This window comes from Lagopus leucura, unplaced genomic scaffold (genome assembly GCF_019238085.1).
Source record: "Lagopus leucura isolate 7727_CA_CO unplaced genomic scaffold, USGS_WTPT01 Super-Scaffold_100012, whole genome shotgun sequence".
NCBI lineage: Eukaryota > Metazoa > Chordata > Aves > Galliformes > Phasianidae > Lagopus > Lagopus leucura.
In genome coordinates, this window is record NW_024962267.1 from 20,865,188 (window position 1) to 20,879,202 (window position 14,015).

Consider the following 14,015-nt stretch of genomic DNA (forward strand, 5'->3'; position numbering starts at 1 on the left):
CTGTCCCGCTGTCTGTCCCGCTGTCTGTCCCGCTGTCTGTCCCGCTGGCTGCATGGGAGGTCAGCGAGATGTAGCAATATCCTTAGGCCTCTTACGCGTGCGTCCTGATGAGTGCCTTTTAACTGTTGTTTGTGCTTTCGGATAGGAAGAGATTAAAATCCCAAACATCGATAGGTTTTAAAGATACCATCTGTCTCTGACAGTTGCTGGATTTTGTTCTGCTCGGTGCTTGAATGCTCCGCCTGCAGCCTCTCTGCTGGCCTAGCGCTGAGGTTTTGTCACTTCCCCAGCAGCACTCACGCAGGAGAACATGCACAGACAGGGCAGCATCCCTGTGTGCCTCTATTTCACACCAAGGAGCTGCATATCGAGACCTGCTGTGTGCGGTTCTTTATCAGTGGGCAGCTGGCCCTACTGTTTGGCAGCAGTGATTTTTAGCAACAGAAAACTCCCACAGCTCACTGCAGTCTCTCTTTGCTCCATGCCTGGGAGGCTCTGAGGTCCTGATGCCCATGCTGGGAGCTTGCTGGGCTGTGGGCATGGGACGAGAGTCTTGCTTCCAGGGATGTGTCAGGGAAACTTGGGCTGCTGGTAGGAAGCAGCACTCTCAAATGTTTGCTTCACTGCATTTTGTGCCTTTTGGAGCTGGTGCTTTCTCATGCATTGCAGTAGGAGCCTTCTGATGTTACAGGGCTTTGCTTTCTGCTAGCAAACGATGGAGCTGTGCTTTGGAAAGACTGTGGGGCCATGGTGTGTTCTCATGGGGTGTTGTTTGCATCCCTGGGCTGAGCCACGTAGAGGATGGAGGAAGTACAGGGATGCCCTGCCAGCAGAACACACTCCCTTAGCACACCAAACCCTTTTGACATTGAGAAAAGAGGCCTGGCGGGCTGTTGCCTGAGCACCTCCACTGAGACATTCCTAATACAAATCTGGTGTGTGCAGCAGGGAGGAAGGTGACTCCTCATCCTCCCCTAGGAGCAATCTGAGATGTCCTTCTGGTTGTCCAATGGGTTGTGCTGCTATGGGACAATCTGCAGGGCTTCCTGTGGGGGGTGGGGGCAGAGGGTGGAGGGTGGAATTGGCTGTGCTGAAGGGGCTGGGGGTATCCTGAGAAAGAGCCAAAAGCAAGAGAGGAGGCAGAGAACTGCAGGTGATGGAGGAATCAGGTTGCTCGCCCTGTCTGGGCTTGCTTAGCTAAGTATGTTCAAGGGTTCCTGGCCTGGAAAAGAGAGGTCCTTGGTGGGCCAGTGACACCTAGAGGGACGGGGCAAGGCCATTGGGGTCTCGCCCTGCCCCAGCTGAGTGCTCAGGTCCTGCAGCTGGAGCTGTGCTGGGTGCAGACATCCCTGTGCAGTGCCTATGGGCACAGTAGCATCCCTCAGGACCCCTCTGTGACCTCTACTCTGTGCAGTGCTCGGGCCTGGAGCTCCCTCTGCTGTCTGTCTGTCCATCCATCTGTTCACGCTGCTCAATGAGCTCTGGGTGGGGAGCCCTCAAGAATGAGCAGTGTGACCCCACAGGGGCTGGCTGGTAGTCCCCAGCAGCCAGCTAGGTTCGTGGGATGGGCCTTCCTGAGCAGAGCTTGTCCCCTCGGTCCCACCATCCATCCCCCAGATCTCCCTGCTGAGAGCTCAAAACACCACACTGGGAGGCACTATGAGCCAGCCCATATGTGCAGTGCTGGCACAGCACAAGCAAATATTTCCCTGGCCAGGTCCCCTGTCGCCTGTCACAACACCATGCTCTTCCCACTGCTCTGGGGAGCATGCAGCCAGCTTGCTGGAAACCCTTTGGCTCGGCACCCTGTTCAGGTGTGGTTATTTGTTAACCACGAGCGTGGAATACAGGTCTTGAACCAGGGCTCTCTGGCTTTTCTTTTCTTTACACCCCATGCATGGTGCACTCGTGATCTCTGCTTGCACTGCGTCTGCGCGTTCAGCCTGCCCTGCTCCTTGGAATGCTCCTGGTGGAGGCAAGGCAGCTTGCTGGGGCTTGTGGTGCTCCCACCCAGCGTTCTGCATCTCTGGGGAGAAGCCGTGGGAAATGGTGCGCGTGTCCCCCTGTTCAGGGTACATTCCTCTGCCCTGCCTGCACCCCATCAACAGCCCCTTTGTGGCAAAAATGAATCTCTCCATTGTCAGGGTGCCTAAAAGGGCCATTTCTCTGCACTGCTCAGCGTGGATACCGGGGCTTTTCCTTCCCCCTCCCCCATCCCACTGCCCTGGGCTCCTGCAAGAACTGCTGAGCCTGGGTTTCCACCCATCCTTCCCACGGGCAACATGACTGGCAGCCCCCAGCCCTGACTCACCAGCGTGAGAAAGGGATTTGGGCTCTGTCCAGGAACAGCTTAGCTGTCCATCTGTCCATCTGGACAGCCAGGAATGAGGCTGTCATGATTGTCCCCTGCCACTTGGACCTTTTGGGGCTTTGTGACCAGGACCTGTGGTCAGGGCTTCCCTGTGTCCTGAGTTTGGTCAGTTCTGGTGCAAAAAACAAGTCCCCTTTGTATCACTTCTGAAGTGATGCATTTGGTGAGGGAGGCGTGTGTAATTAGCAGTAGGACAAGGGAAATGGCTTTCAAATGCTAAAATAGGGGAGGCTTATGTGTTAGGAAGGAATTCTTCACTCGGAGGGCGGTGAGGCGCTGGCACTGCTGCCCAGAGCTGTGGGTGCCCAATCCCTGGAGTTGCTCAAGGCCAGGCTGGATGGAGCCCTGGGCAGCCTGAGCTCATGGGGGCAGCCAGCCTGTGGCACAGGGGGTGGAAATGGCTGGGCTTTGTGATCCCTTCCAGCCTAAGCCATGCTGTGGTGTTCTGTGATCACCCAAGACTTGTCCTCCGAACACTCGTGGGGTGGAGCGGCCTTGAGAAGCAGCACGGAGCCCTGTTGGGACATGACGGGGCAGGCTGACAGTAGCTGCAAGGAGCTGCTGAGCAGGGGGTGCACGTGGAAACCCGACCCTAAAGGCAAAAAATGCATGACATTGGGTGTAGGCTGTGCTGTATCAGGGGAAAGCTGTTCCACAAAGCACTCGTGAAACAACATCAGCTTTGGGCAGGCATATTAGCATGGCATTATTCCCGTGCCAGCCACCATTTTAGTGGGAAAATTTGCACAAATCACACCAAAAAGCAGCGTGGGAAGCAGTGCATGGAGCTAATAGACATCTGAGCATTAGTTTCACACTTTTCCTGACTAGCAGAGCCTTGCCAAAAGGCTGTTTTAAAACGATCGCAAGCCTCATTGACCCTGTTTTGTTCCTGTTTAATTTCTTTACAAATTGGAACAGCAGGAGAACCAGGAGGACTCTGTGGGGCTGTGGAGATGGTGAAGGGTCTGAGGGTGAGATGTGTGAGGAGTGGCTGACATCCCTTGGTTTGTTTGTTTAGCCTGGAGAAGAGGAGGCTGAGGGGAGGCCTCGTGGCTGCCTGCGGCTCCTTGCAGTGGAAGGGCAGCGCTGAGCTCTGCTCAGGTGGCAGTGGAACGGCGTGGGGCTGTGTGAGGTGGGGTGAGGAGAAGGCTGTGCCCCAGAGGGCGGTGGGCACGGAGCAGCTCCCAGGGCTCCTGGAGCTCAGGGAGCGTTGGGACACCAACCTCAGCCACAGGGGTTGGGTTTGGGAGGTGCTGCGTGGGACTGGGGGTTGCACTGGGTGACCCTTGTGGGTCCTTTCCAACTTGGGATGTTCTGTGGTTCTCATGGTCAGCATGAGGGGACATGGTGACATGGAGGACCTGGGTTGTCCCTGCATGTCTTCTCATTGTGCTGCTTGCTGCAGGCTTTCGCAACCGGCTCCAGCAGAACTGCAGCCCCAGGCTGCTGTTACTCACAGCCCTGGCTTGGAGGCGTGCCGGCGCGTGGTGCTGGGGCCCCGCTGTGCTCCTCCAGCTCACCGTCTGCTACCCCGCTCGCTCACCAGCCTACTGCAGCACCTGGGGCTTCTGGCCGTGAAACCGAGCAAGGAAAGGGTCTTGAAAGCGCTTGCTACTCTAGGGGCTAGTTGCTTTCTCAGCCAGCAGAAATCTTGGAAGTGTTTTCTGGGGCAGAAGGGGTTAAGGCAGGAGCAGCGGCAGCTGGCTAGTGTGGGCCAGCAGCCCAGGGAGCTTGCACCGCTGGCTCTGCTCCTGGCCGTTCAGGGGGCTCGAGTGGGTCGCAACCCGGCTGCGCGCCCCTCGGGGGCCGTGCCTGCTGCGAGGAGGCTGGGAGAGGAGGGCTCGCGGCCGGCAGCGGGGCCACTCCTCCCAGCGCTCCGGTTTGAAGGCTGGGCGCTGGGGAGGAGAGAGCGATGCGAGCGCTGCGGGCGCCTCGCTGGGGCCGAGCTCCTGCCTCTGCCCCCGAGCCCCTCCGTTTGCGAAGCCGGGGGGCTCGCTTTCCCCTCCCCATGGCTGTGCTCCACCTGGGGCTTTGGCTGCTGCTGGCTTCCTGCTGCTTCTCCTCCTGCGACGCGCAGCTTCTCGACTGGATTTGGGGCAGCCCGAAAACCACGGGGACCCCCACGGCGCCAAGCACTGCAGAGATTTCACCCACCCTGAGCACACCTCTGAGCTCAGCAGCAGCAGGGGATGTGGCCACCACACAGCGGCACCGGGAGCCCAGCACGGCAGCACCTACGGGACAGGAGAGCACTGAGAGCACGGATGGCCCCGAGCAGGGGGACGGGAGCACCGCGGGGATCTCAGTGCCAACCAGCACGGCTCGGACTGCCGCTCCCCCTCGCAGTACACCACCCACCCGCAGCCCCACCGAGACTCCACAGCCTCTGGGAACGGGGAACCCCAATACGACGGAGCTGCCCTGGCAGCAGGAGGGGACAGGGGGTTCCCCACAGAGGCCAGCAGCCGCCCGTCCAGGTAGAGCTCCTTTCCCTTTCCCATCAGGTGACAGTGCCCACCACCCCACGGCGCAGCGACATGGAGCATCGCCCACGCCACGTGCTGCAGACCATGCTGAGACATGGGGCTGGCGACCCTGGGCCATCCCCTGGCCATCCCCCGCCGCTCCTGGTGCTGCAACACCGGGTGATGGGGGCCCGAAGCGCAGCACCGACGGCGAGGGGCCGGCACTGCTTGGTGTCAGTGGGAACCAGAGCCCTTCTGCGCCCAAACTGAGGGCAGTGAGCGGTGCGGATTCTCCTCCTGCTGGTCCTCCTGAGTTCGATTTACTAACCTCTACCCTGCGAGTTGTTGGCGCGGGGCTTGCTCCCTCCTTCCCCAGACTGCTTCCAGCGGGCGGGCGCTGCCTGCCCCTCCCGGCCCACCTGCCTTTCTGCTCCGTTCTGGGCACCAACCATATCAGATTGCCGAATTATCTCAGCCACGGCAGCGAGGTGGAAATTCGGGCTGCTTTGCATGAGTGGGAGGGGCTGCTTGAGTCTCGGTGCCACCGCTACTTGGAGTGGTTCCTCTGCTTGCTCCTGGTCCCTGGGTGTAGTGCCTCAGTCCCTGTAACTCCCCCGCCGTGCCAGGGCTTCTGTGAGGCCGTCAGAGACCTGTGCTGGATGCACTCGGCTGGTGGGCGCCTGCCTCTGCCCTGTGACTCTCTCCCCAAGGAGGACGGAGGGTATTCTTGTGTCTTTGTTAATGTGTCCGCAGGTAATGTGGCTGGTGACCCTTGTTCATGTCTTCCTTCTGCATGTCTCATCAGCCAAAGCCTTCTAGTGCTCCAAGGGATGCTACTGCCTCGTCTCTGGCCAAAAGCCTCTCTGCCCTGCCTCAGTTTTTGGGTTTGGGCTCCTTCTGCAAAGAGGAGCCTCCTTGTCCATCCCCAGATTGTCCCCACTGGTGTGGGATGTGGAGCTCACCATGGGGGCTTCAAGGTGACCCCAGGCAGCAGCTGGAGGGAGCCACAGGGCATCGCTTCCCCACATGGGGCCAGGGCTGTGACCTCACATATGCACACCCACATGTCTGCTGCCCTGCCTTGGGGTTAATGATTTACCCACAGCTAATGTTTGATCCCCCTACTCAGAAAGCAGGAGAGGTGCTTGGTGCTCGACTATTGCCACAAAGTGCTTTTGAGCCCTGTGTGACTTAGCCAGCAGCTAAGGCCTCCTCAGCGGGGTGAGGAGCCAAGGGTGGCAGCTTGGGGACAGAAACACCCCCGGGAGCAGGGGATGAAAGCCAGAACGGGAACTCCTACTGCTGCCCTTTGCAGCTCCACTGAATGGGGCTGTGTTGTCGTGCTGGACCCTGTGCCCTCAGGTGACGTGGAGCAGACGAGTCTGGGGGACAAGGAAGGCGCAAATGCCCTTGTTGGCCCCCTGGGCTGTCAAAGCAGCTCTCTGTGGGATGCGACGGGAAGGGGGAGAGGCGGAGATGCAGAGCAGCCTTGAGCATCTCTGGAGCCCTTCCAAGGGCAGCAGGAGCCAAAGCTCGGTCACTGTGGCCCCAGGCATCCCTGTGTGATTCCGTGCCAGCGCCACCTGGAACTGCGATGGTGTCCATGGGAGAACTGTGTGGCCAGCTCTGGGGTGCTGGCAATCCTCCATTGCAATCCATGGGCTGCCCAGGAGTCTCTTTGGGACAGTTTGGGGTTGGGATGAAGCCACGGCTGGGGGATTCCCCTGCTGCCCGCTGCGCATGATCAGGAATATCGGCAAGGCAGGAGTCCTGCTGCGGGGGCGAGCGCACAATGTCGCATTGTAGTGGACGGCACTGGGATGTGAGTGCCGTGCTGCTGGCAGATTGACCGTCCCCACCCTGCAGATGGGATCTGGATGCGTCTGTGGCCATCGTGGGCTCGCTCGCGTGTTGCAAGGTGCGAGCCTGTTTTCTTTGGGAAGCTTCCTTGTATCGTCGCCCAACTCCTGCTCTGAGCCAGGGCGCAAGTGGTGTGTTTGGAGAGGAAGGGGGAACCCAGAGATGGTTGAAATACCAAGGGAAGCAGGACTGTGAATTGCATTGCTAACAAAAGCCTCTTTCAGCCTTCCCCCACCAGCCCCCACCTCAAGCCTCAAGGCAGAGGACAGGCTGTCTGCATGAAGAATTGCAGAGATGGCTCCTACACCCCTGCTTGCGTGGACCCCTGCCTGCGTGGACCCCTGGGAGGAAGCTCTGATTTCCTCTTAGCATAAAGCTTTTATGAATTTGGCTTCCTCCAAGCCAAGATAAGCACCATCCATGCTTCCCAGTGGTGTCTCTTGAGGTCAGGGCTGCTGCACAGAGGGGCAGCTGGCGCAGCACTGCATGGCATGGCTCAGCGCAATGGAAGCTGCTTTGCCTTGTGCCTGCATGTGCTGTCATGTGTGGGGCAACTCGTGGTTGGCTGCCATCCACAGAACTGAGGTTGGCGGAGAGAAATATCCCCCTGCCTCTAGAATGAGGCATTTCTGATGTCTCTCTGAAAGGACCAGCCCTGGCATCCTGGCTTGGCTGCCACAGGAGCTTGGGATGCTCTGTGTGCTCAGATGCCCCCACGCTTTGGAATAGAAACCCAGGTATTTGTCTCTTCCTACCATTCCAAAGGAGATATTTCCCTCCCAGGCTGGGCTGGGCTGGGCTGATTTTATTTTTTTTTTTTTAATACATATATTTGGTTTTCTTTTTTAAAATACTCTGGAGGAAAATGCTTTGCTTCAGAGCAGGGTGGGGGTTCCCAGGCTCCTGCGCACACCCCAATATACCCGGCTTGCGTTCGGCAGCAGGGAGGGAGGGGGGCACTGAATTGTTTCAGCTCCTCATAGAGGCCCTTTGTGCCATCCTCACTGGCAGCAAGGAGCCTGATCCCATGCTGCAGTCCTTGGCTGTTCTGGGAACCCCAAAATGGGAACCTGCAGCTGGGAGCGGCTGTTGGATATCTTCTTGCTCCTGGGAAATCTGGAGTTAAAAATCACCGATGCACAGCACGCTTGCTTACTCGCTCACATCAAGTTGGCACCGGCCCGAATGGTTGACATAGGAGAGGAGGAATCCAGCGCCCATTGTGTGGGCGATGAGGATGTGCGTGCTGCCAAAACAACAGGAGTTTGCATCCAGAGGGCTGGCTCACACGGCCAGATGTTCAGCTGTGCCTGGTAGGAGAGACTGTCCTGACCAGAACTCCCTGAAGTGCCTTGAGAAAATGAGCTGGGGCAGGAGACGAGCTCGAAATTGAGATCATCTGGGAAGCCGGCAGGGTGCATGTCAGTCCCAGCCACTTTCCCAGGCGGTGCAAGGAAAGGGTTGGGATGGTTCCCAGCCACGGTGACCCTATGGGGACAGGGTGTTGCGAGGCTGGTCATGACTTTGGAGCGGGCATGGGTGTGCGAGGGCACAACACGCAGCTGTACCTGTGAGATATCTCATTTTATTGGAGCTCTGGGATGCCATGCCACTCTAAGTGGAGAGCAAGCAGCAGGGATTGGGATGCGTTTTGGGAGCTGCATCCTCGTTCTGCAGCTTGAGAAACGCTGCTGCCTCATCTGGCTTGCGGCCCTGCTCCCCAGCACTCACTGCTCTGTTCCAGTGCATATCCTGGTCCTTGAGTATGTTACTGCTCCATTATGTGGATGTGCTTACTTGTACCCTAGCACCTTTTGACCAGGAGAAGGGTTGTTCATCCAGATCCAGCAGAGCAGCAGCCCACTGGAGACTTGAGACCTCTCTAGCCATGTATAAAAATTCCTCTTGTTTTCTGGAGAAGGGCCCTCTTTCCCTTTGGGAAGCTGCATCTTTCCAGGCAGTGGGGTTGGGAGCAGGGTTAGCTGCAGGGAAGAGCACAGAAATGTTCCTCTAGGGATGGTGAGTGTTGGGGTCACATCCACAAGATGAGAAAATGAAGTAGCTGTTAATTGGCGCAGGCTCAAAATAGCATGAAAGCTCACTGCTTGGCTCCCTCGTGGCTGGATGGGTCTTTTAGGTTCAGCAGCTGCAATGTGAAGCCGAGCCCCCAGCTGCCTAATGTCCCCAGACTGTGGAGCAGTGTCACTGGGTGGCCCTGAGTAGCATCCCCAAAGGCACAGAGCAGAGGGGCCTGCTGAAGTTGCGTGTCCTTGCTGTGCTGCTTCTCACCATCCCCTCTCCCTCCTCTTTGCAGAGAACCTGAGCAGTGAGGTCAGCCTCCTGGAGCTGATTGGAGACCCGCCGCCGGAGGGGATCGTCAAAATCTACGGCCATGAGAACAGACCTGGCTATGTCTTTGGACCCAATGCCAACACAGGCCAGGTGGCCCGGTACCACCTGCCCAGCCCCTTCTACCGAGACTTTTCTCTCCTCTTTCACATCCAGCCCACCACCCCGCGGGCCGGCGTGCTCTTTGCCATCACAGACTCCACGCAGAGCATCATCTACGTGGGTGTTAAGCTCTCAGACTTGGAGATGGGCAAGCAGCAGATCATCTTCTACTACACTGAGCCGGGCTCACAGAGCTCCTACGCGGCTGCCACCTTCACCGTGCCCACCCTGCTCAACCAGTGGGCAAACTTTGCTATCAGCGTGGAGGAGGACGAAGTCATCCTCTACCTGGACTGCGAGGAGCACGAGCGGGTCCGCTTTGAGCGCTCCCCAGATGAGATGGAACTGGAAGAAGGTGCCGGGCTCTTTGTTGGTCAGGCTGGAGGGGCTGACCCAGATAAATACCAGGTAATGCCTTGGTGATCCCAACCAGTGGCGTCTGAGGAGGAGAGAGGCTGTAGGGATGTGTCACCAGCCCGTTGGTTCAAAGAGATTGAACTGACCTCTTTGGCAAGAGAAACCAAAGGACATGCTCTGTGTGCATCACCTGGGCAAGAGGGATTGGCTTAAGGTGCCATCATTATGTTCTTGGGCATCCCCAACCCAAAGCTCTTAAGGCAGGGGGTGATGTGGTAGCGCTGTAGCATCCACCATGACCCCCATTTCGGCAAATGCTCTCTTTGAGCCTCCTCTTACTGAAAATACCCTTCTCCTTTGGTGCCTGCTAACTGGGCTGGTGAACTGTCTCTCAGCTGGAAAAAATGTTCAGGCTGGAGCATATCTTTGTTGGGCCTTATCTACAGGAAGACGGATGAGAGCTGGGAGGGAAGGTGATAGCTCAGTCCGTGGCTTGAGAATGGTTCATGTGTTAGATAAGATTTACTGGAAGTGTGGGGAAAATGCAGCTGACATGGAAATCCCCCACTGTGAGGTTTCACTGCTCTGTGAGGTTTCATTTGGGTTGAGTATGCTCTGCCCAACCATGGGACAGTGCTTCTACCAAGGAGCTTTGCAGAGTGCATTTGTGAAATTAAACGTTGCCTTGGCACATGAGCAGAGCTATTAAACCATGTAGGGCAGGAGGCTGCAAAAAAACTCCCAGGAAGGTGTTAACGATTGATGCACTGTGGACCAGTGGTTGAGGAGGCTCCAGGAGATCTCAAGGGCAACCTCTTTCTTTGAACTTGCTGGGGTGGCAAGCCATGGCCACGGAGGAAATCCTCCCCAGGAGGTTTGGTGGAGATTTGGCTGGAAGATGCAGGAAAAAGCCTGGAGAAGAGCACAGATGCTTTTGCCTTTCTAGCAGGTGATGTTTGTGCCTTGGGGAGAAGGCTGTGAGCAAGCTCTTGCAGAATGGCCCCCAGTTCTCCCAGAGGGAATAAGCAGGCATCAAGGAAGGGGAGGCTGAGTCCTTGCAGCTCACCAGGTTCTGCCCAGCAGGCTCAGCATCTGCCCAGCATCTGACTGCCTCATGACCCAGCCCATGCTATTTGCAGCCGACAGGGCTGATTAAATCCTGGCCTCCAGACAAGCAGCAGAGCCAGCCATTGGCAGGCAGCATTTACCATAGAATATCCTGCACTGGAAGGGATCCATAAGGATCAGCTCCTAAGGTGTGCTGGATATTGGTGGTACAGGGCTGAGCATCCCCCAGGAGATGGGCTGAGAAGCTCAGAGCCCATGTGGGTGGCATTTGCCTGGGGGGGTGGTTGTAGTTCCATATATTTTTATGTACAGATAGACAGCTAACAGCCAACCTGGCTGCACTGCAGCTGCCTCTGATTCTTGTTTTCTCAAACCCCTCATGTTTCCTGAGCGCGCTGTGCTTTCAAGCAAGCTGAAATGTTGTTTTAGGTGTCCTGCCCAGTGACAAGGCATCTTTCCTCTTCCAGCTTTTCTCCCTGCTGGGATCAGAGCATGGCCATGTCCTGTCCTGGCAGCGAGGAGCTGGGCTTTGCCGGGTGGTGCAGTGCCCTCCTAGCAGGTAGCTCTGCTGTGAGGCTCTTCCTGAGGTGGCCTACTTAGGGAAGAATTTGTGGAGGTTTGTTGTATAAATAAGCATTCTGAATGTGCACAGCGCTTGCAAAACCCAAATAAATGGTGAGGAAGTGGGGATTAGGCTAAGAAATACAAAATGGGAGCTTTCCAGCAGCAGGCTGGAGCTGGCAGGTGTCCCTTGCTGGGAAGTGGTGAAGAAGAGAGGCCAGTTGGGATGGGGAATGCTCTGGCAAGAGGGAAATGAAGAGCACATCCTGAAGACTTGCTGTAAAAGCCTTGCTGTCTGGCTGCCCAAAGCCCTTCTGCAGCCTCTTAGTGACAGAGCAGGCAGATGGCTTTTTTTGCTATGGCTCAGCATCCGGCGGGGCAGGGCTGGTGTGATCCACCTCTGTTCTGGGGACGTGGTGGCAGGGCAGGAAGGACCCGTTGTGCCTCCGTCCCCAATGGCATGATGTCTTGCAGGGTGTGATTGCTGACCTGAGGCTGCGAGGGGATCCGCGGGCGGCCGAGTACCATTGCGAGGAGGAGGATGACACCGAGGTGAGCACAGAGAGATGCAGCCTGGGGGGGCTCCTCCTCAGCTCCTGGGCTGAGCCACTCTGTCTCTCCCCCGGCTGAGTGCAGGCATCTGGAGATTTTGGCAGCGGGGCAGAGGACAGGCACCGTCCCTCGGGGAAGGATAAGGTGAGTTGGCATTGCGCTCGGTGGCGATACACAGACTGGGGGAACTCAAAGTCAGTGTCCCCTTGTCGCTGGCACAGGGCGTCCCAGGGCTGCTGGATGCTGTCCCTGTCACCTCCCCGCCTGTGGTGGAGGGCGGTGGGACAAGGAGCAGTGTGGGATCCCCCCAGCAGGCAGAAAGGACCAGAGTGGAGGAGAGGCTGCAGATCTCCACAGGAGGTAACAGCAGCTGTCCCCTCCCCTTTCTGCCACCACACTAGTGGTGCTGGTCCCTGACACAACTGCCATCCCTGCAGGCACTGGCCCCAAAGGTGAAAAGGGAGAGAAAGGTGAACGTGGCCTGAAGGGGGACTCGGGGACCAGTGGCATCTTGGGCCCAGGCACTGCCAAGGGCGAGAAGGTAAGCAAGGGACTGTTGGGGCTGCCTCTCCCACCAGTCTGCAGCAGTGTGTCCACGTTTGACGCTCATCTGTCTCCATTTCTGTTCCACAGGGGGAGAAAGGTGAATTGGGCATCAAGGTGAGCGCTGCTGGAGAGCTGGGCAGGGATGTAGGGCCAAGCTGTGTCCATGTTGGCCACAAACCCTGGAGTGCAAAGAAGTCACGCCACTGGGCATGGTCAGATGCTTTTCTGTCTCCTCCCCAGGGCAGCGCTGGTTTTGGCTACCCTGGCTCCAAGGGCCAGAAAGGTGAGCCTGGAGAGCCTGGCCCCCCTGGCCCTCTCTCACGGCATACTGATGGCATGTCGCTGGAGCAAGTCACTGGCCCCCCCGGCCCCACTGGCCCCCCAGGGAAGGATGGGGCCCCTGGCAGGGACGGCGAACCTGTGAGTCAAGCCCCTCTCTTATGCTCCCCCTTTCTTCCCTGTGCTCCACTCATCCCTCTCCTTTGCCATCCCCAGGGTGATCCCGGCGAGGACGGCAAACCTGTAAGTGGGAAGGGTTGCGGGATACCGCACAGGACAGCTGCTCTGTGCCCCACCACCCACTGATGCCTATTCCCCTGCTCCCCTTTACAGGGTGAGATGGGGCCCCAAGGGTTTCCGGGGACACCAGGAGAGTCTGGGCAGAAGGGAGAGAAAGTGAGTAAGCGTGCTGGTGGCCGTGCTGGTGGCCATACCAATGACTGTGGCCACAGTGGAGCAGGCAACCTGCCTGTGCTTGTGAACGATGATCTCCTCTCCATCCCACAGGGTGACCCTGGTGTGGGGCCAAGGGGCCCTCCGGGGCCACCGGGTCCCCCTGGACCTCCAGGACCCTCCTCCAAGCAGGACGGGCTGGTAGGTACCCCTGGAACCTGGGAGGCTGTAGAACATTGCATGGAGACACCGTGGGACAGCATCTTGTGCTGTCAGGCACCTCAGCCCTGATATTTTGTCTGTGCTTCTTCCCTAGACATTCATTGACATGGAAGGCTCTGGGTTTGGTGGTGACCTGGAGACCCTGCGGGTGAGTGCAAGACTCCCTCTCTGCAAGGAGTAAAAGATGCATGTGACCATTGTCCCCTCCTTCTTTTGCAGGGCCCACGAGGGCCACCTGGTCCCCCAGGTCCCCCAGGCGTGCCTGGCTTGCCGGGGGAGCCAGGAAGGTTTGGGATGAACAGCACAGACCTGCCAGGACCACCAGGGCTGCCAGGCAGAGATGGAACCCCTGGGCCCCCAGGGCCAGAGGTAGGTGCTGAGTGACCAAGGGGACCATTCCAGGGCTGTCCCATGGTGGTGGCAGCTCTGTGCCCACTGAAGCCATGTGCACTGAAGGCACCTCCTGGGCATCTTGCAGGGTCCTCTGGGTCCTCCTGGAAAAGATGGGATGCCTGGACCGCCAGGGCCCAAAGGAGAGCAGGTGAGCATCCCTTGTTCCATGCACCCAGAATGGCTCTGCTCTCTCCTGAGGCAGCTGCTACTTGATCCCCTGGAGCATCTCAGCTCCATGGGCCCCCAGGTCACTCCTCTAAACAACTTCTTCCTCCTCCTCTCCAGGGTGATGTGGGCGACCTTGGTCTCCCCGGAGCACCAGGACCCAAGGTAAGGTTCTCTGGGGTGCTGCACTGGGGATAAATCTTCTGCCACATGGAGAGGGGACTGCTGGAACTCTTGGTTCCCTGGCTCAGGGGTGCATGGGGCTGCTACTCACACAATGGTGTGGGTCAGTAGGATGTCCCCAAGCCTGGAGCGCAAAGGGAGGGGTG

General features: G+C 57.9%; 1 protein-coding gene across 2 annotated transcripts in view; it reads left to right on the forward strand.

Annotated features, from left to right (window-relative positions):
* The window catches only part of COL18A1 (collagen type XVIII alpha 1 chain), a 30,806-nt gene that overhangs the window by 9,735 nt on the left and 7,056 nt on the right, over positions 1-14,015 (forward strand). The window contains exons 1-15 of one of the 2 annotated variants that reach the window (XM_042874642.1): positions 4,250-4,851; positions 9,014-9,558; positions 11,611-11,688; positions 11,773-11,832; positions 11,910-12,048; positions 12,126-12,229; positions 12,322-12,348; positions 12,475-12,654; positions 12,730-12,756; positions 12,847-12,909; positions 13,021-13,107; positions 13,223-13,276; positions 13,348-13,497; positions 13,607-13,669; positions 13,807-13,851. In XM_042874642.1, the coding sequence (XP_042730576.1) occupies positions 4,287-4,851; positions 9,014-9,558; positions 11,611-11,688; positions 11,773-11,832; positions 11,910-12,048; positions 12,126-12,229; positions 12,322-12,348; positions 12,475-12,654; positions 12,730-12,756; positions 12,847-12,909; positions 13,021-13,107; positions 13,223-13,276; positions 13,348-13,497; positions 13,607-13,669; positions 13,807-13,851 (2,187 nt within the window). In that variant the 5' untranslated portion in view covers positions 4,250-4,286. Of the gene's footprint in view, positions 1-4,249; positions 4,852-9,013; positions 9,559-11,610; positions 11,689-11,772; positions 11,833-11,909; positions 12,049-12,125; positions 12,230-12,321; positions 12,349-12,474; positions 12,655-12,729; positions 12,757-12,846; positions 12,910-13,020; positions 13,108-13,222; positions 13,277-13,347; positions 13,498-13,606; positions 13,670-13,806; positions 13,852-14,015 lie in introns of those variants that run through there. The other variant, XM_042874644.1, reaches the window with a different exon arrangement.